Raw genomic sequence first — 25132 nt, 5'->3', positions numbered from 1 at the left:
GAACAAAGAGGGGTTGAGTTGAGACTTGCGTTCTCACTCCTGGCTTGAACGAGGCAATCCAAGAAAGCTCAGAGGACTACTGAATTCCTTGCTTTTATTACAAAAATGGGAATGATCACTTTGATCAAAATGAAAAAAGTTTGCTCACACTGTGTACATGAAAAACTCTAAATACAAAAATCATCCCAAACACAGTTTGTGCTTTTTAAAAAAGAATGCAACATCATTTTGCACTGCATTTTAATTTTTGACCCCCACATAGAATAGAAAATACACATCGCAGCGTGCGAAGGCTGCCGTCGTCATCTGCGGAGCTTCAGCCGTAGCGCCGTGGAGAGAGCAGTCGGGGTTTGCGGGCCGGGGCACGGAGGAGAGCTCGCGGCAGAGCGGGTCGCGAGGCTGCGGCTGCTCCCCGCAGCGGCCCTGCTGCCCAGCTGGGAGAACAGCCACCACACCCCCCCCTAAGCTGTACTGATTGAGCCTATGGAATCATTATGAGACTGAAAGAAAAAAAATCTTCAGATATCTCCATAAATTAGTGCAGGGAATTAAAAAAAAAAAATGCATTTATGGTAAACTAGAATTGTACAGAGATACCATTTATCAGTTACCGGCACACGAATCTTGCTTCACACATACCCTGCGAACATCAGCTCATTTCACATGCAAAAGACCAAAAAGCAGGTATTACAACAGTTCTTTCACATCCCTAACTTAGAAAAATATATTTTTTTTTATTCCATCTTTGTTGAAACTGCAGCACAGTGACCTTCACTCACTCTTCGGATCAAGTTGGATGATAATACTGTCCGTAATTCCATGCGTTCTGGTAATTGTACTAGGGGAAAAAAAAAAGAACGGGATAACGTCAGTCAGCCGGCCCGTGCTCCAGGAAGGGTACCCGGCTACAAGCGGCCGATCGCCCCGGCACGGCGCAGGCAAGTTTGCCCTTCTGTACTTTTACCAGTTCTGCACGGAGTGGCCAGCGTGGCTGCGCCAGCGCCGACGTGCCCGCGTCGCACAGGAGGCTGGGGTCTCGGTAGCTCTCAGCCAGGCTTCGCCCGCAGCCCGTGCCGCCGCCGGCCACGCGGGGTGGAGCGAGGCCCTGAACTCAGAACCACCTTAAAGCTCGGCTTTGTCCTGGAGGTGAAACTTCCAGCTGGAAGTCAGCCTTGTCAGGGAGGTAAACCTGAAGCGCGGTTCAGTGGGAAGCCCCGGGTCAGATTTGTACCGAGGGTCAGCGCAGGGGCTCTGCCGTCGCCCATAATGGTTTCAGTCGCGTAATAAACACGCGCGTGGTCAGTCTCCCACCGCAGGGCAGGGCAGAGGTTCGCTCTGGCTCCTCAGATCCCCGCTTTGGTCCCTGCCCTGTGGCTCCTGCCACCTCCCTTTTGACAGACTCCCCTAAGCCGGAGGAACAAGGGAGGGAGCGGAAGGCAACGGAAGCAGGAGTTGTCTGTTCTAGCTCCCTGCCCGCTGCTGCAGCACGCCCACAGGACGGGAGCGCCAGGGCGGGCGCCTCAAGCGCCCCAACGCGGGTGCCTCTGAAGCCGTCAGAGGCCGTCACCGAGACGGCTCCCGCGGCCTCGCTGCAGCCAGCTGTACCCCAGCTCCCCCAGCTGAGCCTGGGCAGGCACTCGGCGGCGCAACGTCCTCGGGCGAGCACGAACAACGCCTCCGCTCCTCAGAGCGTCTCTGTCTGCCGTTCCCAAGCGGGCTGCGAAACGCACAGAAGGCAGGCAGCGATGGAGTTACCGAGTCAAGCACAGACCGAGATCTCCACCAGCACTGCAAGCCTGCTATTCCCACGGCTCTGTTTGAAAACCTGGGGCGTTTTTCCTGGCCTAGCGCTGAGCAGAGTCTCCCCACGCTGGTGAGACACCTTTCACCACCTGACCTCGGAAAGGACACCTGACCTTGGTGCGGGCAACCCTGAAGCAGAGTTAGAGCGCGGCCCGCCTGCCCCCCATCTGCGAGCGCTGTTCTCGCTGGCTTGGCAGGCTCCCTGCAGCCTGAACAACAGCTCCCATCAAACTGCCCCCACAGAAGTTTCAGTTGGACCCCCTGCGACTCACAGCTCGGAAGAACGAGCATTCCAAGCCTGCAGCGCCCAACTCTCATCCCCGCTGAGGGGCACCAGCAGCGCCCACCCTTACCAGTGTTCATCTCGCGCAGGAAGGCAGGTGCTGAAGCTGTGACTCCACAGCCTGCCCCTGGGACAAGTCAGAACACAAAACGGACTCTCAGTCTAGAAGGAAGCTGAGGAAATGCCGGAGGCTGCTGCTGCCACAAGCAAGAAGAGGAGACCAAGGTCCGGTATTACTGATTCACTCTTTAAGCCCCATGGGGGACAAAACAAAATGCCAGGCAAGAGCCAGGCTGCAAGAGCAGCCCCAAAAGACAAGCTACGGAACAGGCCGATCTGGCACGCGCTAGGCACCGGCGCGGTAGCACCCAGACGGAGACGTTACAGGAGCTCCTGGTTGGAGAAGGTAACTATCAAACTGTGCAGCGCATTGGCATCCCGAGGCGACTCCTGGGCAAAACGCTTCAGCACGGCATGGAGCTATCGCCCTTAGCCAGCAACGTCCTCAACTGCCGTCACGCTTCCCTTCACGCGAAGAGCTAGCCACCAAACGGCTCACCTTGCTCCACACTAGAGAGAAATATTCTACACTTGCACAGCAGCCCAAAGAGGGGTCAACAAAAACAAGAGCTAAATTTTTATTCCAAACTTTCCTCACCAGCTGACACTGGGCCACAGAGAAACGTCACTGGGAAATCCGCATCATGCACGTACTCAGAATGCGCAGGTCAAAGGAGGGAACCGAAGCACACGCCTACCTGGTACCAGGCGTTGTAGTTATACGCTGCCTGATTGACTTGCATGTCTCCATCCATCATCTGTGCTGATGCCAAAGTTGGGTCATCTGTGAGCATTTTCTTTTCATCCGGCTCGTCTGATCTGTGAAGTGAATATTTGCTGGTAAATGGTATCTCAGATCAAATTCTGAGCGTGTCTTCACGTGAGAAATGTTATAACGGACAAGGGTAAGCAGTATTTTCAAACTTGGTGCCCTGTCCAAACAGGGTAACAGAATCTGGTTTAGAGAAAGACAGTAGTATATTGTGCTTCAGAACAATCATCTGGTTTTTAAATTGTTCTGGTGCTCAAACTGAGACAGCAAAAGCATGTTTCTGCTTAGAGACTGAGTTATTTTTACCAGTACTGTTTAATTTTTCTGTGACACGTAATTCAAAAAGTTATTCTCCAGTAAATCTGTTTCCAAATATTTTAGCCAACCGTAGAGCCCTATTTAGTATATACTTTAAGTGATTAAAAAACCCAGTGATTTTGTTCTTGCAAGCAGTAGGTTTAAAGCTGAAAACATGTAGTATGTGTATATATTCATAGATCAAAGAAAAAAAAAAGTAGCCTCCCAGACTGTTCTGCGAACTATTTTTAAAGCGTTTCCCGAGCGCTTTGCATCAGCTGTAGTTCAGCGCAGTACGTGCTCCAGCTACCCCACGGTGCATCGCCTATCAGGCAGGTTTGTACCCCCGGCGAACAGACTTCCTACCCGTTCTCTGCTCTCCTCTTCAAAGAGTCCTGCTCCTTCAGAAGTGCTTGATGTTCGTCATAGGCATCCAAAAGCCTGAGGGAGACAAAAAGAAATAAAGCTTTGCTCACCATTAAACATTTTAAATATGTGAGCAACCATTTCAAAATGTCTACTTTAAACTGTAAAAATACAAAAACATTCCACAACAAACTCAATCATAATCAAGTTTTTATCAGTGACCCACCATGAAGATGGGAAAGCCAAAAAATTTAATTTGAAGGGGGGTTCCACAATGCATAGTGAAAAATTTTCTGTGAGCTCAACTTTGATCACATTTCATGCAGTTCTTCTATAAAGTTTCTTTATAAAGAAGTTTTCTAAAACTTATTCGTGATACAGCTGCTTCTTCCAGCGATTGCACTGCCTCAGCTGCGTGCCGATGCCGTCCATAGTGGCACTGATGTTTAGGAATCAACATTTCTTTACATACTGGAAATGGGCATTATACAAAATTGTAACAATTCCAAAGTAGCACCTTACAGCCTTCTCCCAAACAACGTGGGAAGCGTAGGTATATTTAATGCAGCACAAAAGAGTCATATGATTTATGTATCAAGTATAACCATATACTGCTGAGTGACAGAGTAATACATCCATTTCCTAGCTGAAATTCCCACAAATAGCTAAATGTCATTTCACCTGCTGCATGCCACACTTTACAAGGTATCACATGAAAACTGCTTCCTCTGTCAATGTGGCTCTTTGTGAAAACCTTTTCTTGTACTTATTCTGTGCTCTGGTATCATTTGGGAACTGAAAACTTCATTTTGCTTGGTCTATCTAGGATCCCAAACTTGCAATGCGTGGCTGCCATGCCAGTTATGATGGTCAGTCAGCAGAAATTAAGGACAGCTATTGTTAAAAAAACATAGAAGGCAGAAAAACTAACTCACGGTTAGTCCTTCCAAGTCATTTCACTGCAAAATGTAAATAAAGGTACTTCATAAAAAAAGGGGTAATTTTCTGAAAAGATATTCCTATTTAAAAAGAGGTATTTGGTTTAGAAAAGCAGCCATCCCCCAACAAAGAACAGATGGCACAAAAGAAACAATTTAATGGATGCCACTAACCCTACCCCTTCCCCGCTGCTCTTACAAGCACCCTTTGGGTGACCCTGATTTGGCCACTGCACAGGTTACATCTTACTTGTTTACATCAGAACCGAAATCTTCAAGAAACTCCACTTTTCGCTGAGAAAACGTAATCCTCATTTTTATAGCCAATGCGCCATTGACAGCTTTATCAAAACAGCTCAAGATGTTTTCTTCGTTTTGCTTGAGATCGCCACTGTACTCCATTTCAAGTAAGTTGAGATACAGTTTCGTATTCTCCTGTTCAAAAGATGTAGTAAAAGTTGTACATCTGAGGTCATGTGAGGTTTTTAACGTTGAACGTGTGTCTACGGGATGCATACCAGAACATTTACATCATAAATACATGCTAGAATAGCCAATAAATAGATTTTCTTTTTACAGTGGTCATCTTTGACCTGGTTTGTTTCACAACTAGAAGCGATCTAACACTGCAAAACCAGATGTCACACTTTGCTAGGAAGCTCATAGTATTTGGAGTGCTAAAGATTTCTGTGGTTATACAAAACGATCTACGAGTAATGCCTACACGATCAATCTTGTTCACATTGAGATGCGAACACACCTATAATATTTAAGATTCTAAAAAGGAAAAGTGAAGGTATGAAACACACTGTGCTTCTGAAGAAAAAAATTCGCAAACTTCCAGATCTGCAAGCTGCAAATACGGCAACATCAGTTTAGAGGGACTGGTGTCTCCATGCAGTAATGAAACACTACATACAGTTACAATTCCTGTCATCATCGTTGCCGTGTTTTAAAAAAAAACGGTTCAGAAAGAGAGAAAAATACCGGGGTCGTTTGTTTGTTTGTTTGTAAATAGAGCAAAGAGGGAACACATACTTTGTCAATTTCTATGGCTTCTGACAGCACTTTTCTTGCCTTTGGAAGATTTTTCTGTACTTTGAAGAGGTGTCGAGCTAATTTGATGGCATAAAACGACGATTCGCTAATTGATTTGGCATTCCTAACGGCATCTTCAAGCAGGTGTTCAGCTTCTTCCATGTTTCCATGTCTGCGTTCTAAGCTTACTCTTCGTAAGCGAATCATTGCTAGCCCTAGAATGCACTCTTCAAATGTCTTCAAGATTCTTCTTGCTTCGTCGATGTTGCCTAAAACACCGGTGAAGATGCTTTAAGATATGAGACATCCAACAGCCTCTCAACACCAGAATCCCTCCCAGCAAAAACCAACGTTGCTCTTACCCTGCTGCTCCTCAAAGGCAGCCCACAGCATGTGAACCATTGGTTTCTTAGGAAGATGTATTGTGCAAGCCCTGCTGTAGACATGCCTCACTCCTTCAATACTATGATTCTCCATGTATTTGGCATACTACAGTTGAAAACAGAGCAGAGATTGAAAAATTTAAAGCTTGTATTTGTCTTTAAAAACATGACAGAACGATAAAATTCTTTGTTTAAACCCATTCAGCACCTTTATTGAACCACTAGACTAGTTTCTGTAAGGAAGGACGTAGAGAGGCAACGAAGTTGGCATATGCAGCAGTCAAATCTGGTTGCAAGCAGACCATCTCCTAATGCAACAGATATAGTTATATATGAACAACATTCCACAAGAGTACAAAAGGTTAGTCACTAGATCAATGTATGCAATCGGGAGCAGCTAGGTGGTAAACCACTTCCCTTACCTTAATCCAGAAGTCCTCATAGAGGGCACATGAAATAACACATCTTTCAAAGAGGACCACAACTCGTTCATGAGTGCCATTTTCTATCTCAAATTCTAAGTACTCTTTCCAGTTTTTCAGCTGAATTTTCTCCAGAGGTTTTACATGAAAGTAAGGCCTCTTTATCTGCAAGAGTCACAGTACGGCAACTTACGACTAATAAGCATAGCACCAAGTTGCTTAAAAAAAATAAACAAACAGCCTCACACCATTCAAGTAATGCCATTTAAATAAGCAGGGCTTCAGAATGATGCATCATTATCTATTCAAATAAGTCTGCTGGGGTTACCCAAGTATTGATCAAGAGATTTTGCTGACAGTTACATTCTAGGCCAGTAACTTGTTTCTCTAGAAAGCTTTTTCAGTGCAAGTGTTTACAGAAGCTGAGAAAGAACTCAATGCAGTTACTCCCTTGCAAACCCGCGGTCACCACGTAAAAATGACATTATAAACAAGAATTAATATTGCCCACAGACATACAAGTAAAGTACTTACTGCTGTACTAGCGCATATCCTACAAATTAAATTCAAAGTTTGGTTGAGAAGCATGACAAGGAAAGACAGAGCATTGAACCGAACTTAGTATCAAACATTTACATTAGGCCGATCATTCCAAGAGCTAGCAAGATTGCATTTTTATTGATGACTACAAGGAGCTGGGTAGGGCAGAGTGCAGCACAGAAAATTTAAACATTGCTTTGAACTAAACATAGCAAAGCCTCCTTCCAGAGATCTTTTGCTTTTTCTCTCCTTCATCTTTAATTTCACCCGATTATTTCTCTCCTTACTGCAATTCCATCTCAGATACAAATACATACAAACGGATAAAGAGCTTACAATAATTAAGGAGTAGCATTCAATTCTTCACGGCCACCTGAAATCTAAAGCCAATCACCCCCTTCATGCTCCTCACTGAACCCAATACTCTTTTTCCATTTTGACAAATTCACAGGTACGTTGCTCCTGCTGAAGCAGCAGTAAAACAGGTCTAAGCGGTCTCCTTCACTTACATGACACGTTGCCTATCTACCTCATTTCTGCCCGTCGTAAAGACATGTTTAACTTTCAGACTCCTCATAGATCCAACACATTGGTACCTACAGAGCAGATATACTCTCTTGGCAGAAAAAGCATTGATTCTGGCTAGCAGCACGAGAGGACACCTTGTTTCTTACACATTTTCTGCACCACGTTCACAGTTTTAGCATTCTCCCAAGTTTCAATAATTTGTAGCTTAAGGTCTCCTGAGCCAAGAATACCTGTACTCACATACCCGTTTTCCGCAATACATCAGCATATTTGAGGCTCCCCTACTCGAGGGACGCGCTTTGTACGCTCCCCTTCCTTCTACGACAGGCAACTGGTGCAAAAGTGACCCTGCGCCCTGCAGGCCGGGTATCAGCACTCCAGGCTGCTGTACCACAGGACGGGTAACCCCCCAGCTGGGCTCTGTTCTGCTCCACGGCGCTGGGACTGGCTCTGTACTACGCCCTCGAGTTCCTCTGGCTTACAAGGTACCTGGCCTAGTCCCACAAAGCGCAATACCATAACAGTTCTGACAGGACGTAACCCAGTAAGGAGTCTCTGAAAACCTGTCCCAACTGTTTAATACAATGTACTTTTTTAAAACGAAAGTAAATTTAAAACAAGAACCATGTTATGCAGTATGGTATTTGCCAGGAAGAAAAAAAAAATAAAATAAAGAAAAAGACTGAAAATTAAAAATTCAGGTTGTTTTTTCAAAAGTAACCAAACAACTGTACACAGAATGAGTTCTATATTTGCAGTGATCAAATGATTAGTTTAATTAATTACTTTAAATACACTGTACATAGGAGCTGCATGTTATGATGGCTGCTTTTGGAAAACAAAAGTTAACTGATTTCAGGTTTAAGACTGTAATGTTAAAATACAAAAACATACAAATTTCATTCTCCTTTTAGGATAGGTTTTCCTTTTCAATTAGAATTACCTTCGTTCCCGTATTATTTTGCAATGCCCCACATGCATAAGGCAGTACTAACTTACACAGCATTTCATGCGTATTTAAAGACTGCGTGATAAACAATACGCCATCTTGCCCCTCTCCAAATACTGCTTAAAGATTTTGAAATCGTCAGATGACAGAATTGACCTGACCAGTCACCTTTTCACAAGAACAATGGCAGAGAAGTGAAACTTGATCTTTGTTCAAAGCCCCACAACAGTTTAAATTGTAAGGCCTAACTGTTACTCAAAATTCCTAGCTCCCAGTCTTAAGCTCAAAACTCTTCGCATGCTGCCTTACATAGAAAAGCCAAACTTACCGCTTCTTCAAACGTCCACCTCTTACTGACTTCATGTTCGTTGTGGTTAAACATTTCTTGATGAATCTCAATGATTCTGTGCCTCATGTTTTCTATCTCTGTGATCAGCTAAAACATAATTTTTAAAAATGTAACACAGGTAGACACCACATCACCTTTGTAAACGCATGTTATGATGACAGTAACACACGCAAATTAGAAGTATCACAGATGCATTAAACGTCACCCTGAGCGGCCAGGGGAAGGGATGGGATGCTGCCCTGGCAGTGCCCTGGCCCTTAGTGCAACCCAACGGAATTGCTTTTCTATCTGAAGTTTTGCTCCTATGTTAAAGACGATTGAGATTAAAGCTGAATTTGGATCCAAGCCAAACTTGGTTTCAGCATGTGCACATTTTCACAGTTAGCAATTCCTCTGGATGGCTCCAAGTTTTCGTATGCCTCTGAAGGCTAGGAACCTGCACAGACTACTGCTGAGAAGAGCTTGCTTAGACCACAGCTCCTAACCTGTTAACTGGAATAATTAATTCCTCAAGTTTTGTACACCACTTCTTTAATTTTTTAACTCCATTTCTTTAATACCTATGAAAACACTGGAAAGGTATGTCCAGTAGACAAAGGCAGTTATCGCATGAGCCACAGAGCAATGATATGCAAGAGAACTATAGGAACACCTCAGCTACAGACACACTAAACTGCCTGCAAATAAACTCGTCTCTCAGCCACAGAGCAAGGCAAGAAACGCCAACGAACACCCTCCGCGTCCGTACCTTGGCAGGGTCAGTTATATCTTCGGTACCAGAGGGCAGGTCGTCTCCGGGTTGCGCGTCCTCCCCGCTGTGGCCGTTCACAGATGCCAGCTCTCTGCGCAGCTGAACAAACTGCTCAGTAGTCAGAAGGTCTCGAGGCAAGTTGTTCTGTATATGTTCTTTAAACCTAAGAATAGAAACAAGTCAACACAAATTTGATGTGTTCTGTTGCAATACTCTGCGTAACCAGCGCACAATAATAAATCCTAGTGGGGTTCTGCATTACTTTATCAATCTAGAGCAACACTGAGAATGCAACTTCTGACAACATACAGACAAAACAACTTCTACTATCGATCAGACTTCAAAAGCTTCGCATTCTGAAGAGAAACGAAATGGTGATGAACTTCAGTGGCACAGACAGACCACTCGCCATGTAAAATTGATGGCAAAGGACAAGATCTGTTTTAGAGGAAAATATTTCCAAACCCAAAAGATCAGTAGAACTTATGGGGAAGACTGGTGCATAATTTAACTTAGGCTTCTGGTTCCCTCTTAACCTCTCCGTATTAATGCAGAATTCTACTATCTAAAACTTAACCAAGTATTTCTCTTCAGTCAATTAAATCAGTGTTTCACCACATGCGAGCATTGCACGATGAATTAAAAGTTCAAAACTGCTCATTCTAGTTTTTCAAAGACATCCTCTCTTCTTCCTCACAATTCCAAGGCCTTCCTTTATTCCAGAGCAGAAATTGTGAATTTACCTAAAACCAAATTCCTAAAATGTGTATCAGTACAATCAGTCAAACTGCACGAGTACGTAAATAAGTGTATAGAACTCAGTAACTATCTCAAGCTCTTGTTCCGAGTGAACATTTTCACACTTACACAAGTAGGTTAGCGGTGCTTAAGAAACTCATAGCATTAACTAAATCTTTGTTTTCTCTTTACCTCTGGAAATGATGACTGTAGAGTTGTGTTGGAATTCCAAGGATGCGGTCATATATGGACGTAACTTCCCTCAGGTTTCCCTGTTCGTTTTCCCAGTTTATGTACATTTCCCACAGTCTGTCCGAACGGAAATCTGTCCCAGCAGCTAGGACTGCATGTTCATAGGCTCTGAAAAATGAAATGATTTTACAGTTGTTTCTGGACATGGTGACAGAACAGGGAAGAAAAGTTCTGGCTCTTATTTATTTAAAGATTATGAGTGTCCTCATTTACTGGCAACCACACTTAATATTTAAATTCTTCAAGGTATTTTCTAGATATCTGTAGCAAGATCTCTAGAATTTCAGAAAGTTCAAACACTTTTTCCCTCGAGCACCACCACAACAGAACACAGAAAGGCAACAGAAAAAGCCACTTGCAGGAACGCAAGATATTAAGAAAATACAAAATCTTTACCACTTGTATCTTGTAAAAATTCTGAAACCATTACTTCAGCAGTTTAACTCACAAAAGCTATACATCAATCATGCAGCTAGAAGCTGCTTCAGTTAAAGCTCAGTTAAGGTTTTGGGTCAAACTTTAGTCCAACCTCTTATTCAAACCAGAACCACTGCCAGCAACAGATGAGGACACATTCTAGCCACACCCTGAAAACCTCCAAGGAATTAAATTGCAAAAACTCTATGGGGAGCCTGTTCCAGGGCTGCACCAAGTACTTCCTAGCAGCTAGTCTGAAGCTCTCAAGCCACAGCTTGTGACCCTTGTACCACATTGTATTGTCTACCCCTTCTTTTGGAATTTGGCTCCATCATCTCTTAAAAGTCCTTAAAGTAACTGCAGGGCGTTATTAGCTTGCCCCTTAGCTGAAACGTGCTAACCCGATTACACTGCTATGGAACCGTGCGTATGGGCTTCTCGTATCGCTTGGTCTGCCTTCAACTTACCCTCGAATAGTACTGTTAGTTTCAGGATCAGCGGGGTCCAAGGTCTCCTTTAAGAAGTTTATATAATGTATCCAAAGATCAACACTAAGAGGAATTGCCTGAAGCCCTCTGCGATAAACCTATGAAGAGAACGTGAACTGTACTTCAAATACGTAATGGCGTCCTAATAGAGAGGCAACACTGTGTTATCCGGTGAACCTTAGAAATACTAATTACTGGAATTTTGTTTAAATAATCTACCATTACCATTTGGGTGGAGGTTGGATAGAACATGGCAATGTTCTGATCTCCACGTGCAGAGTCTTGATCTTCAAAGCGCAGCGGTCCCTGCATTCTGACCAGGTTGTGTGGGCAGGCTTTGGGGTACAGACCATAGGGCACAGACCCATTAGAGCATCATTGACAGCGTCTGACCAAAAATGCAATAAGATGTAGCAATTGTGACCAGCAAACCAACTATATTGTTTTGAAAATGAGTAATAAATGTAAGTGACAGAAAAGCCCTGCCCTACTTGTTAAGCTGCAGTGTAATACAGAGGCTTGCACTGCAAAGCTTGACAAACTGTAGAGGTTTAACGCACCTGCCAACAAAGAGAAAAAACATTAGCTACAAATGCCACAGACGTGACAAGTGCAAACAAAATCCCTACAAACCTGACCATACATGGCAGGTACTGGCAGCCAAATGACTTGCAGTAGGTTAGTCATTATTTGGCTAGCAGGACCGATGGCAATAGCTGCGCCCAGCTGCCTACATACCTCATCAGACTGTTTGACGTTGTCATGTCGCTTTTCAAGGTCTGCATACTTTTTCCAATACCCATAGCAATATGGATAATGCGTGAAAAACCTGTCAAATGCTTTCCTGGCAGCCGGTAAGTGGTTCTGCAAGAAATACACAATAAAAGCAATGAATCCTTTCCTTAAAAAAACCTTCACGTTATTTTAAAAACGACCATTGTTTTAACATTGTCTTAAAAACGACTGGTTTTGCTTTGTGATCGCTGCTGACGACACTGGCAAGGGCAACTGTCTTAAAACAGTATCTACGAAAGCCTGATGTACAGTTCTAGATTTGTCACTGGAATAGCCACGACTTGTTTTGGTTTTCTTTGTTTATTTCTGGAAAGCTAAGGAGAAAGGGGGCATGTACTAACCTCCTGCTCTACATACTGTAGTAGATATACCCATCCTGTGAAATCCTGGGGATTGTCCTCTACTACTTTCCAGAACTTGTCAAAATCTGGAGGGAAGGAAGCATCGATATCTGTTGTCTGTAAACTTTCGATATTTGGAATTTCACTCTCCTGCGTGTTCTCTTCATTCAAGTCAGGGGAACTGTCAGGTGATTGTTCCATCTCAGTTACGCTCATAATTTCTGTACTGAAGTCCATATGCTGTTCTTCTGTTGCTGTTTCAGCGCCATTGTCTGTGCTGTCATTGCTCACAGTTGGCTTCTCCTCTTCTGTATTATCTGCGTTCTCCATAGCTGAGGTTACTGTTGCTTCCTAGTACTAGATCCTGTGGAAACAAAAAGATTCGGTATTCATGCAGTGAAGATTCAAGTAGAACTTGATTGTGAATTATCAGCCAAGAGCCTCCCTAGTGCTTCAGGCATGCAAGTATTTCACCACAAACCTTCATCAATTAGATCTGCTTCACTCTTGAGCCCAATTCACAATTAAAAAGAACATGTTAATAGCAGTCACACATTTTAACATCTGCACATACAAATCATTGTAATTTTTCCAAACAATACAGTTTTCCTGCATTGAGTCTGGCAGAATTTTATTCTGAATAAAAAATTACATTCAAATTTATTCCATTTTCCTACTTAGTACAAATCAGTAACTTCTTTGCAAAATAAATATACGTTAAAATGTACCCTCAATGCCTAGCTGAACTGGCTTAAGCAATACCTTTGCAAAGAAAAGAATTACTATCAGCACTAGACTCAGTCCACATTAACGATGCCTGTACAAACTAACCAGCATCAGACGGCCACAAAAAATGTTGAGGCCAGCCCCTTAGATGGAGTCACTCGCTCCCATACACAACTCGTGTCAGGGGTTCCTCCTGCCCCTCAGGACAGACTCCATCTTCCTCCCACTCCTCATCTTGATCTTCCTGCCAGACGCTGCTGCCCAGCCCTACCCTCCTCCACTGACGCAGGTCCAGCCTCCCTTGGCTGGGTGCTGCTCTGCCCAACAGCGCTCGCTCGGCCTCCACGGCCCCGAGCCTGGGCGTAAGGCACAGCTGAACCTTCTCCACATTCACGCTAGGTCCTAATGACCAGCGGATCCTAGGTAATACAATACCCACGTAGAACGCAATAGCTCTTGGCTGTGAATATATTTTGGATGAAGAACAGCATGAGAACATCATCCTCAAATGCACTGTAGCAACTGCCACTCCTATTTCCCTTTGGTTCTCCTCAGAGGAGATGGCAGCAAATAAGTTTTGCATTTAAAAATAAAAAAAAAGTCCCCACCCCTTTCTGTATCTCCAGAATTCTTTCCCACTGAAAGCCTGAAAAGGCAACAAACAGACTGCTCGCTTTCACTTCAACAAATACATCGATAAGCCATCGATAGTATAGCAGGGAAAAAAATTCTTGACAGAAAGGAAAAATATCTATACCTTATCTTCAGCAGCTTCAACACATGAGAAAACAGTTCCTGTTACCCTAGGAGTTCACCAAGCCAAGTAACTGTTTTTTAAAAGTAATTATTTCTGTTCTCCATTATATACATCATCTGGCAATCGTATAAATGCAATTTCTTTCCTTTAAGGTAAACAGTTCATCACTTTGTAACATTATGTGGTAACTGTTCATAAAAATGAACAATTGATTCAATTTAAAAGTCATACAAGCTCCATGTGACTACACAGAGCACTCTACTGCTTTTGCTCTACAGGAAGAGAGGACGCTTGTGTAAGACGAGCAGTTTATTTCATTAACGACCAGCTCTTCTCCACATCCTGGGCCACTCCAGAAAGCCTGCATCGAAAGCTGGCTTCTTGAGTGAGCATTGGAGATGTGCTTCAATATTGATTTTGAGAATAAACATAATTTCTAACTTAAGAAATTAAATATCAAAGCAGTATCACTGTGCCTTTACCAATACAACATACAGAAGAGATCTGCATCATTAAAAACAGCTGCTACCACTCAGAGCTTACCTCTGTAAAGATTATAAAATCAAGGCGTAAGAGGAGTGTGTTATGCAAACTGCAGCCCCAACATTTGAAAGAAATAGTTTAAAGGATGTTTACAGCTCTAAAATTTGAGAAAGCTAATGCAATTGTTTTTAAACACGCAATAATTTATGACCTAAACTTATTTTGATATTTGACAGCTATTTTCCCTCTCTAGCTGATTCAGAAGATGTATTCCAGCTTAAAAACCAACTCCTCCAAATCTAGCCGTCTTCAGATTAGGGGGAGGGAAAAAAAGAAAGAGGGAGAAGCGGCACTGCATCACCTCTGCACGCCCGGTTTCAAACAGTCTGTTTGACAGTTCGCTTCCAACGGAAGGCGTTCCAGAACACCCCCGGGGAAGCAGGGCACACCCCAACCCCTGCCGTAACCGAAGGTTACGGCCGACACCACCAGCCCTGCCTGGTGCCGCAGGAACACCCCTCCATCCAGGGAGCGAGGAAGGCAGCAGGCACGGAGCTGACGCACACCCAGAGCAGACAGCCACCTAACAGGGAAACTTAGTTCCAGGAGTTTTTACAGCACTCAGGCTAAATAACTAAATAAGCGTATCAGATAACTACTAGTTTTAAATAATTTATGTCAACATATATTATTTAGCCTGTTGCAATTAAACGTTTGTTGCATATAATACTGGCGTTTATGAATATGAAAGAACTAGTGGAAAACATCAGGAAAACACAGGAAGGGGCGGCACCGAGGCATTTCAAGCCCCATCCGAGCCCTGCCCTGCTCTACCCGCGCCTCACGGCCCCGATAAGCAGCTGCTTGAAACTTCCCGGGGCCGGGCTGCGCGGGCGGTGCTAGCCGCCCCTCCCCTGCGCCGGCCTGCTACTTGTCCGGAGAGCTTGCGGCTTCACAGCACGTGAAATAAAGATAAAACGTGCTCCCGCGGGTGCAAGCCGCGGGCAGGCCGGTTTCCCGGGTGCCGGCAGGGGAGGCCGCAGGGGGCAGCGGGGAGCCCCGCCACGGCGCGTCCTTCCCTCAGCCGCCGCCGCAGCCGCTGCCGCTCCGCCCGCGTGGCCGCCGGCCCGACCCCGGCGCCCTCCCAGGCCCCACCGGTGGCTGCGGGCGGTGCAGCCAGCCCCGGCCGACTCCCGCGCCCGCCTCAGCCTCCCGCCGGGCCGGGCCACGCCAGGCCACACCAGGCCGGGCCAGGCCGCGCCGGGCCTGGCCCTCCCCCGATCGAGGCGCGCACCCCCAGGGCCGATCGCGGGTGCCCAGCCGTCCCCTCCCCGCCGAAGGCCCGCCCGCCGCGGCCCGCCCGCCCCGGTACCTGCCGCGGGCCGGTGACCGCCCGCCCGCCGCGCTCCGCCGCCGCCGCCGCCGGGCCTGAGGGAGAGCGGAGCGCGCCTGCGCGCAGAGCCCCGCGCCTGCGCCCCGCCCCCGCCGCGCATGCGCACGCACACGCGCCGCTCCCCCGCCCGCCGCCGGCTCCCGCCGTCCCCCCTCAGGCGAGGAGGCGGCGGCCGCGGCCCGGGGGCAGCGCTCGGTTCGTTCGCCTCAGGCTCCCGTGCGAGGCGCCTACCGCACCGGCAGCGGGGGGGACGCGGCGGGGCGGGCAACGGCCGCCGCCGCTTTACCGGCGCTGCCCGGGGAAGCGCCCGGGTTCGTTTCCCTCAGAGCGGGCGGCCCGCCTCGCCGCCGGCGCTGTGCGTTCCCGCGCAGATGAGCGGCCCTCACAGCACCGACCCAGCAGCCGCGGCAAGCTAACGCCGCGCAGCTCTGTACGCGGGTTAAAAAAATACGTATTTTTCACAAATACCACACAAAACCCTGCCGTACTGTATAATTCTCTCCAGGATTTTCTTCCATTTATCAACGTGAAGCTTAGTGTTAAAACGAGTCAAAACATGGCTGTGTGATAAGTGTATTTATTCATTAGCAATCGGGCGCCTGCTGCTGCCGACAGGGCGCTGTGCTGTGCCTGCTGCAGGAAAGCGCGGAGGAGCAGGAGCTTCCCCTGCGTCTCCGGGCTCTCCCCAGCGCCGTGCCGGCTCTCCCGGCCGCAGCAACCGGCACCGCCGCCGGGCCCCACGCGCCCCCACGTAGACGGCTGTCCCGCTGCCCCAGTCACTCGGCTGACTCAGTTCCACGCACGCGCAGAGACGGTTATTTTAAGTTGCTATCTCCAGAAATTCTTCTAAACTCTTCTTGATGTGCGGTGGCTGAGAGGCGGCGTGAGTTAACAGACTTGGACCCATCTGCGCAAAAAGTGCTCTCGATAATTTCGCTGTGGCTGTCCGCATGTTTCCTCCGGCTCCAGGCAAAGAGCCGCTGTTCGTCATGTTTCCCAGGAGGTGCCAAAGGACAGCGAGAACTTTTTGCTCCACAACGTAAGGCTTCCGTGGGTATAACTCCGTAACGAGATCTGCAAGAAAGACCACAGGTCATCAGCAGCGCTTGAAGACTGTTTTTAAATACAATTCAGGAGTGATCCCCTGCTTTGAGAGGTGTTTAAAAGCACTTAATGTCGAATTGTCTTCTCAAAGCAACTAACGCAGGAATGCTTGCTATGCACAAGAGCTTGTCCTTGCAACAGCATCAGCGCTCCAGTAAAAGATACCAGCTTTCCCTACAAAGACCCCGTTTATCCTCTCTCAGGAGTTTACACAGCAGCACTGGTACTGCTGATAATTACAATTTTCCATTAAATTAAAACAAGTAAAAGAAACAAAGGGGTTTTTGATTTATTTTTTTAGTTAGGATTATCATAAGGGCCTTTATTTCTCACAGTGCACTGTGTACCATTTGATATTTTATGATTTTCCTTCTATCTCAGAAATACGCAGTAGGTATTTAAGGAACAAAGCAGCCTTATACTATAAATACATACAAGATGAAGCATTTTCCCTACTTAGACAATTACATCATGAATTAAGTATTTAATTTGCAAATGTTTGCCTTTTTGCTAGAATGGCCTCTTCTGATATATAATACAAACTACTCCAAAAAAATCCCAGCAAGAGATGAACTGTTTAAAGGTTGGTGACTAACACATTCAGAAAGCGTAAATTTAGGAATATTTCAAGAACAGACTGTCCATTATGTTATTTAGTTCAATTTCATAGCTACTACACACAGAACTACTCTGAAAGTAAGCCAAATAACGCCTGTTTGGTTCAAGCGTATTTCCCTTGTTCACTGAACACATCAAAGGAAAATTCTGCGCTTCTGTGAGTAATAACCCTCAATACCAAAATATGTAGGTACATTGTAATTAAAATTTGTCTTCAATTTTTAACCAAATTTGACTTTGAACTTCTGACACCAGTTTAGGAAGAGCATTACGAAGTCTGCCACCTTCGTGGTGACTGCAGCTCAGCTTGCCAGCTTGTCTCCTTTACGACTGAACGCCAACCTGTATTAGCGAGAGCCTTAAAATGAGAACAAGACCAACCGCAGAAAGTAAAAAGGTAAGAGAAGTAAAATTCAGGAGTTAGTAGGAGTTAGCCTTAGAGGACTGTATTTTCTGTGCTGGGAAACCTCAGAAAAGCAGTCACTCCTTCCTTTCGTTTCTTCCCGGCAAGAGGATGCGGGAGCGAGTACCGTGAGAGGGAAGGTGACTGGAAGCAAGGGAAGCAGGCAAGGCTCCGCTCCGCGGGCAGCCGCGGCCCTGCCCCACGCAGCAACAGGCGCCGGCAGCCGGGCAGAGGCAGGCGCACGGGGACCGGCTCTCGGTACAGTACCTCCCGCTCGGTTACTGACAGAACGAAACTCATTACAAAACAAAACTCATTCTCTCTGATTCCATATTAAAATTATTACAAGCTGAAGGTATTTATACATTTTCCAGGGGCGTATCTGACTACATAATAATAATAATCTTTTGTTTTGTCAGCAATAGCTTCAATTTGCATTAGAAGGGGGTGAAATTTGACAACTGCTGCATCATTAATGCCCACAATCTATGGTGACAGAAGGGAAGATATATAGCCACCACCATCCTACAATGAATTCACCTCATTAGGATGGCACACAAACAAACAAACATGCAAAGTAAAACATCGCTTTACCAGCAAGCTTTTCTGTCATGTCTTGTTTTGCTTTTCCATTCAGAAATTGGGCTTTCGTGCAGAATGGCTGGAGGAGCAAATAGTTGTCTAAATGCAAAGAACAAAACGCGTTAAAATTCCTGAACAGAAAATTAAACAGTCTGGAAATAAACACAATATGGAAAAATGTAAATAAGAACCTTACTTATGATATACTAACTTCAAAAAACACAGTGATGTATTTAAGGGCATAAAAGCATAAAAACATATCTTAACAAGCCCTATCTAGAATCTGGTAGAACATAGCGTATTCATTTACCGAAAATACTAAGTTTCTGCTCCAAAGGTAAAACAGTTGAGGAAGGAAAATAGTTGTGGCATACACAGATCAGCCAGAATCTAGTTCTTTGCCCTGTGTCAGAGATTCAGCAGTGCGACAAGCTTCTGGATAATGAAAGACAGAATCACACAGAATGGCTGAGGAGGAAGGGACCTCTGGAGGTCATCTGGCCCAAGCCCCCTGCTCCAGCAGGGCCACCCAGAGCCGGTTGCCCAGGACCATGTCCAGACGGCTTCTGAGTATCTCCAAGGATGGAGACTCCACAGCTGTCCTGGGCAACCTGTGCCAGCACTCAGTCACCCTCACAGCAAAAAACACCTGCTACGGAAAAATAACAAAGCCACCTCCGCACTTGGGACAAGTCCAGCTAGCTGTATTTCTTTATTAAGACGACTTGTATGGTTTAAAAATTATGAGAATAAAACCAATGATTCATTACACAATGTAATGACTGGATGGAAACTATTGGAAAGAGTAACTCTTTAAATTTAGAATTTAATACAATTAAAACTCTTTAAAATTAAGAGACAGTAAATTACTTACCTAAGTGTTGACACATAGCCTGAATAACGTTTGTGGCAGCTGCATAAATCCCTGGATTTTTGGAGTTCAGGTTGTTGTCTACCATGGCAGGAATTAACATGTTGATCACAGGTGATAAATTGTCTTTCAGCAATGGGATCATCTTGTGCATTGCCTCCAAAGCAACCTGATTTACTTTACTGTTTGAGTCATGTAAGCGAGACTTGAAAGCGTCAAAGATCTGAAAAAGTATCCAAACAGCATTCGTCGGAATTAACAATTAATGTCTGAGGTGGATATTACGTTTCCTGCTTTATTGTTACACTTTAATTGTCCATCTTAGCAAAGGACATGCAAATACCTGAGACGCTTCTTCTAGGAAGTAAAGCAACATTTGATATTTTTATACTTGTATTATTCAACTGTATCTCGCCTCATCTGAATTTGAATCATTCCTGTACAATGTAATGGAGGTAAACTAGCCATCTGTGACTTTCAGTATAACTAATATTTTCTGCAAGCAAGTATTTTTAGCAAGACATAGCTCTATTTAGCAAAAAGAATGTCTTAAAGATTTCAAAAACGTTCACAGTTAAGATATTGCAAGTTCCACAGAAATATTTCTTAGTGCCGCAGCAAAGACACCGCACTGTTAGAAGACAATCCTGGTTTTCCTTTCATTATATCTATCTTTAGTTTACAACTGCTGGACCTCATCATAGTATTTTTCTCCCAAAGAGCCTCCTTTCCTATTAGAAAGGATATTTACCTTAAGTTTATCATAATAAAGACCTTTCCTCACCTTCTCCTGGACAAACAAAGCAGGCAGAACTTGCAGCTGTGTTTCACAGACAGTTTTTCAGATTTTGATTAATCCTTGCTGCTCTTTTTGTCATCTGTTCCAATACTTTGATATTTACTCAGCAGTGCCATGAAAAACTGCACGCAGTATTCCAGAAACAGTTCCAAGAGTGCTCTCTCTAAGTGAAAACTTTCAGCTTCTTCCTCCTCCTTACTCCCTTTGCTACCTTTGTAGCTCACATATCTCCCCCTTGAGCACACCTCGCCTATTCCTCAACGTTTTCCTGTTCATCAGACATTCTTATTGAAAGAGGAAGCCAAGATTTTTATGAGAAAACTTTGTGACACAACTTTAAAGACCTTCGAAATAAAATGTTTTCATACACTTACCTTGACAATGTTTGCAACAACAAAGCCTTGATTGTTCTCTGTATCGGATAACAGCTGCTTAATGCCATTTATTCGGTCACGGAAGTCTTTTGCATTCAATAAACCTATAATGTCTTTAACATATTCTTCACTTTCTAGTGAATTACGAGGAGCTGTTTTCCTTGTGACTTCACGGGCTTCTGTAGTCTCTCTGTGGGAAAGGAAAAAGTTATTCAGTGAACACATAAGCAAGCTGAAACAGGAGCCTTCAATCTCAGACATTCTCTTTCCATGTAAGTGCAAATATCAGAATTAAACAGAAAATCTTCTGATGAAGGATTTTCACTTTAAATGTGGCGATTTAAAAAAAAAATCACCTAATAGTAATTGTTGTTCCTAAAGTCTCAACATACATTCCACTCTAAATGCATATATACCTATCACACAAGAGATAGCCTAACTAGGCAGGAGCCCTGCGCTGTTACAAGTTTCCGTACCAGAGCAGCTGGGTTTGTGACCAGTAACAGTTGTGAACTTTCCTCACATCAACAGGTCAAAAAAAAAAAAAAAAAAGTTACCGTAGTTTAATTCTTTACTCTCGAAGTACTTCAAACGCTGATCCCAGTCTAGGTGGCCCCTAAGCAACATGCCACGCTGAGGGGGAAATTCAACAACTCTCACAGAATATTTTGAAACAAATTCTCTGTAGCATCTAATCTTATTAGACAGTCATGGAAAGAATTATAAAATCTGCCGAATCACTTCTCTGTCCAGATAAGTATCCTGCATTTACAGACCAGTCCAGAGAGAGTCGCTAGCTCATTCCTAATTCGTGAACAGAAGTCTTTGATGGAGAATGGAATAAGCATCTTCCTTGCATTTTCAAATTCAAACCTATCAGCTCTGCGAGAACAAAAGGTGGCATCAAAATCTCCTGTCCTGCTAGTGTATCGCAGGCCACGAGAAGTACCTGAATCAAAGATAAGAGAGTTTGGCATAATGCAGTAAGTAGCACCTCTTCTAAGGAAGCGGACGTGTAGTTTCACATGCCAAAGCAAAATTTACCATCAAATGTGGAATTAGTTATTATTTCGAATAGTAGAGAGTGTGTTAAAGAAATCTGCTCCTGAACAGACAGACTCTCTTCAGCCTGGAGGCAGTCACAGCCCCTGTGAACTCTATATTCTTGGATGCAGTTTTTTGGCTTGGTTTAAATTGTGTGGGGGGGTTCTTTTTCCGTTCAATGAAAGACTTATTAGATGATAAAACAGAAAACTAAAAATGGACAGAGTATCATCTAAAACCTTCAGCATCCCCAGCCAGGATCTAACTAAATACTTAGTGTCCGGGTAAGCGCGCAAATAGGTCATTTGTACTGCAGGTACCAGTAGGCAGGCTTTGTCTATGGAGTGTGAATGGCAGCACCTTGAACTGATGGCAACATGGATCTCCTGTGAATTCCAAGCGTTTTGTGTACTGTGTGTATTTTCATAGGCAGTCAATAGACAAGTGAACTTCAAAATGCACGAAGCCATTGTAATATTGCCAGTTATCCTATTTAAAAGAGTTTATCTGGGACAAGTCAAGTTTTTCCTTTTCCTTCAGGGACGTTTAATTTTCACAGCCCTGTTGTGAATGTTTCCGTACCCTCTTCTTGTGGTGAGGCTACTGTCCTAGAGGGCAAGTTACTAACAGGGTGAAACACTGAAGATCGTTACCTGTCAGTGATGTTGAGAGCATCTCTGGAAGTAGACGACGACCTCGAATGTCCAACACTACCAGTATGGGAACGTCTTCCTTTTGCTGAGGGGGTATCTAATGGCATCTCCCCCAAGCCCTGCACAAAGGTGCAACCGTTAATTAACATGGCTGGTACAGTTCTGCAGTGCTGGAGACCCCGTAAAAGCAAGTCTGACAGCCATGCAAAGTGTAGGAGCGAAGTACGTTTCATCCAGTGTATCGGCAAGGAGCAAAGGCAAGCACAGGGCAGCTAACAAGCAGCACCTTGCCATGCTGTAGCCCCTTCATTACTTGTCTGGCTCTGAATGCACTCCCCCCGTTCCCTGTAGGCTCCTTGTCTGCACCTGACGGCCACTACTACACATTTACACTTCTCAGCTGCTAAACAACAGCCTTTCCACATACCTTTTCACGTAGATTGCTAACACATTCCTTAAGGTAAGACAAATCCTTGGCCGGCACATACTTTTCAAGCATTTTATCAAAATCAGGATGAGTCATCATACTGAAGAGCATCTTTCGACCGTAATACCTGCAGGGCAACAGACCATGACATATACATCCGTAAACATGGGTTTGCTTTGTAACTCTACTGATAATTAACAGGTGCGTCATTCCAAAATATAAAAGTGCGGGAAGATGGCTATCTATATGCGTAACCAGACACGCTCTTCATCCTCCCACAAAGAAACTATGCTCAAGAACTGCTATTTAATCCACAACTGAGCACACTAATGAGAACAGTCTTCCATTTCAGCCATTTTTAAATAGGATGGCCCAGCCTTGTCAGTCAGACGGCATGGATCCTCGTGCCAGCGTTCCCTCCGTGGCCTACCCCTCGTCTGGGCCCAGCAGCCCTCTGTCCTTTGAGCCCCTCTTCTTCCTGCAGCCAGGGTGGGCGCAGCTGCAGCAGGCGTCCAGGGAATTCCTGTCACATACGCTATCTGAGCAGTCTTGGCAGTGCTGGCTTAACGGTTGGACTCAATGATCTTAAGGGTCTTTTCCAACCTAAACGATTCCATGATTCTATCCTCTGTCACTGCAGAGCAACACACACTGAGCGACGCAGAGGTTTCAGCCACCTGCAACGTGCTTATCTTAACTATTAACCTCACTAACCTTGTTTGCTGTGAACTGTCCTGTGCAAACCTGGCGATGGCAGGGAAAATCCGATCAGCGACAGCTTTGGTTCCAGACAGAATCCTCTCCGGTCCCATACGTTCTACGATGTCCAACAGGTGCTGGGCTGTGCATCTTCGCACCGCTGAATGCAGGTGGCTGAAGAAAACACAGCTGCTTAGTAAAAACTCATCACAGAGCTGAACAGCAGCATTTATGTGCTCTACCAAATATGGCACACAAGTTTTCTTTTTTCCTCTTTAGCATAATCTACAGCTAGTGAACTGCTGATATGCAGACACTTATTCTGGCTGTAGAGAACAGACATTGTGGAGCAAAGACAAATAACTTCATTTAAAAGGATAATGCTTTGGATTAAATCTCACTTCATTCACTTAAAATCCCAAACTACAAGAACGCAGAATGAAAAATTACATCCTTTTTGTTTAAAGCCAGTTTCAACCCCTAACTGCGGCTTTTTGGATTAATAAAACTCGTATTTTTCTTCTTTTTAGAATTTAATTTCTTGGTTTTCCTTAAAATAATTGTAAAATATTTTAGAAAACACACTACATGTTCTTTCCATCAACTTCACGAAAAACTAGTCCCTATGCTCAGAAACACATCTTGTGTATTTTATATCAATTTAAAATTAAATAAAGCAGTATTCTACTGACTTCTAAAAATCTTGCAGAAGTCTATTTTCTACAAAACGGGGGCCATTAAACACCTATGCTGATTAAAATGAGAGAAAAGCTGGAATCCATTTTCAAACTCGTGCAGCAAACTAAGCTTTCATATAAAGTCTGCTGTACCTGTTGATCCCACATGTTTTCAGAGTACACAATGCTGCAAATTCAACCTTTTTATCTTTGGATTAAAAATCCTGCTTTGAGGACAGTTTCACTGCACAGTAAATGAGACATTTGTACGGCTCATCATTCACAGGGAAAAACAGGTTTAAAGGAGAGCGCTAAGAACTGACTTGGTAAACCACAGCAGTGGCTGCCCAGCTTTGCGGTTTGACATGAACATCCAGCGCTCTTTTCCCATTTCACCGAGATTTTCGTTTTCTCTGGTCCCACAGATCACCATGGCCTCGCCGGACGGAAAGCTACCACTAGATTACACTGCACCAAGCAGCTTGGGCTTGCACAAAGACACCTAACCGGGTCTACTCCAGCTGCAAAACGTGGCAGCCCAGAACACAGTCCGGGCTGCAAACTCCCTGCTGATGCAGCCATCCTCCCAGCTGCTGCTGAGCTGCCTGGGTTAAGACCAGCTTTGGCTCGTGCTCAGCACCGCCGCTACGTCTGTGCAGCAGCCACGCGCCTCGGGAGCAGGGAAACGGTAACAGGCGAACGCCCGCTGCAGCTACCGAGGGGAGAGCAGGAACCGTGAGGCTTAAAGACCTCGCTCCACGGAAGCAAATCAGCCCCCACTCCCCATGAAAGCCCGCTGCTCACGCAAAATAGTGGGAGATCTTTTTGTACGCGCATAAGATCTTAGAATTAAACACAATACAGGTAAGAAACGCGATTTTAAAATTTCTGAAATACAGTCATTCAGATCTAGTCCTGGCATCGTGCTCCTGGATCACGCATCTATTCATAGAGGTGAGTTTACAGCAATAGTCCAGTATCTTTAGAGCGGCATCCCACGAAAGCAAACAAA

At 44.8% G+C, this 25132-nt stretch overlaps 2 protein-coding genes across 9 annotated transcripts in view; both read right to left on the bottom strand.

The window, feature by feature from the left end:
• Nucleotides 1-77: 77 nt before the first annotated feature.
• On the bottom strand, nucleotides 78-15911 carry PRPF39 (pre-mRNA processing factor 39). 8 transcript variants are annotated; one of them, XM_082317491.1, is made up of 14 exons: nucleotides 15849-15911; nucleotides 12511-12874; nucleotides 12113-12238; nucleotides 11354-11472; nucleotides 10410-10577; nucleotides 9477-9642; nucleotides 8708-8815; nucleotides 6363-6527; nucleotides 5920-6046; nucleotides 5558-5826; nucleotides 4770-4954; nucleotides 3582-3656; nucleotides 2845-2965; nucleotides 78-838 (listed from the first exon to the last, which is right to left on the bottom strand). In XM_082317491.1, exons 2-14 carry the CDS (start codon nucleotides 12838-12840, stop codon nucleotides 788-790), a joined length of 2010 nt encoding a protein of 669 aa, XP_082173617.1. In that variant the 5' UTR covers nucleotides 12841-12874; nucleotides 15849-15911; the 3' UTR covers nucleotides 78-787. The 8 variants fall into 8 exon arrangements, 7 of the variants coding, with proteins under 7 accessions (XP_082173617.1, XP_082173619.1, XP_082173623.1 ...); XR_014228739.1 differs by lacking the exon at nucleotides 78-838 and adding an exon at nucleotides 1844-2656 and having other exon boundaries at nucleotides 2745-2965; XM_082317492.1 differs by lacking the exon at nucleotides 78-838 and adding an exon at nucleotides 1844-2656.
• A 510-nt stretch (nucleotides 15912-16421) lies between these two features.
• Nucleotides 16422-25132, bottom strand: part of TOGARAM1 (TOG array regulator of axonemal microtubules 1) — a gene marked incomplete at its 5' end in the record, with an annotated part of 46423 nt that continues 37712 nt past the window's right edge. Inside the window, 7 exons of the mRNA XM_082318838.1 lie at nucleotides 16422-16943; nucleotides 18589-18675; nucleotides 19451-19670; nucleotides 20621-20810; nucleotides 22318-22436; nucleotides 22745-22871; nucleotides 23459-23617. Of these exons, the coding sequence (XP_082174964.1) occupies nucleotides 16690-16943; nucleotides 18589-18675; nucleotides 19451-19670; nucleotides 20621-20810; nucleotides 22318-22436; nucleotides 22745-22871; nucleotides 23459-23617 (1156 nt within the window). The 3' untranslated portion in view covers nucleotides 16422-16689. The remainder of the gene's footprint in view (nucleotides 16944-18588; nucleotides 18676-19450; nucleotides 19671-20620; nucleotides 20811-22317; nucleotides 22437-22744; nucleotides 22872-23458; nucleotides 23618-25132) is intronic.

The sequence above is a fragment of the Platalea leucorodia genome (genome assembly GCF_965183815.1).
Source record: "Platalea leucorodia genome assembly, chromosome: 7".
NCBI classification, from domain to species: domain Eukaryota; kingdom Metazoa; phylum Chordata; class Aves; order Pelecaniformes; family Threskiornithidae; genus Platalea; species Platalea leucorodia.
This window is presented reverse-complemented; position numbering and strand designations above follow the sequence as displayed.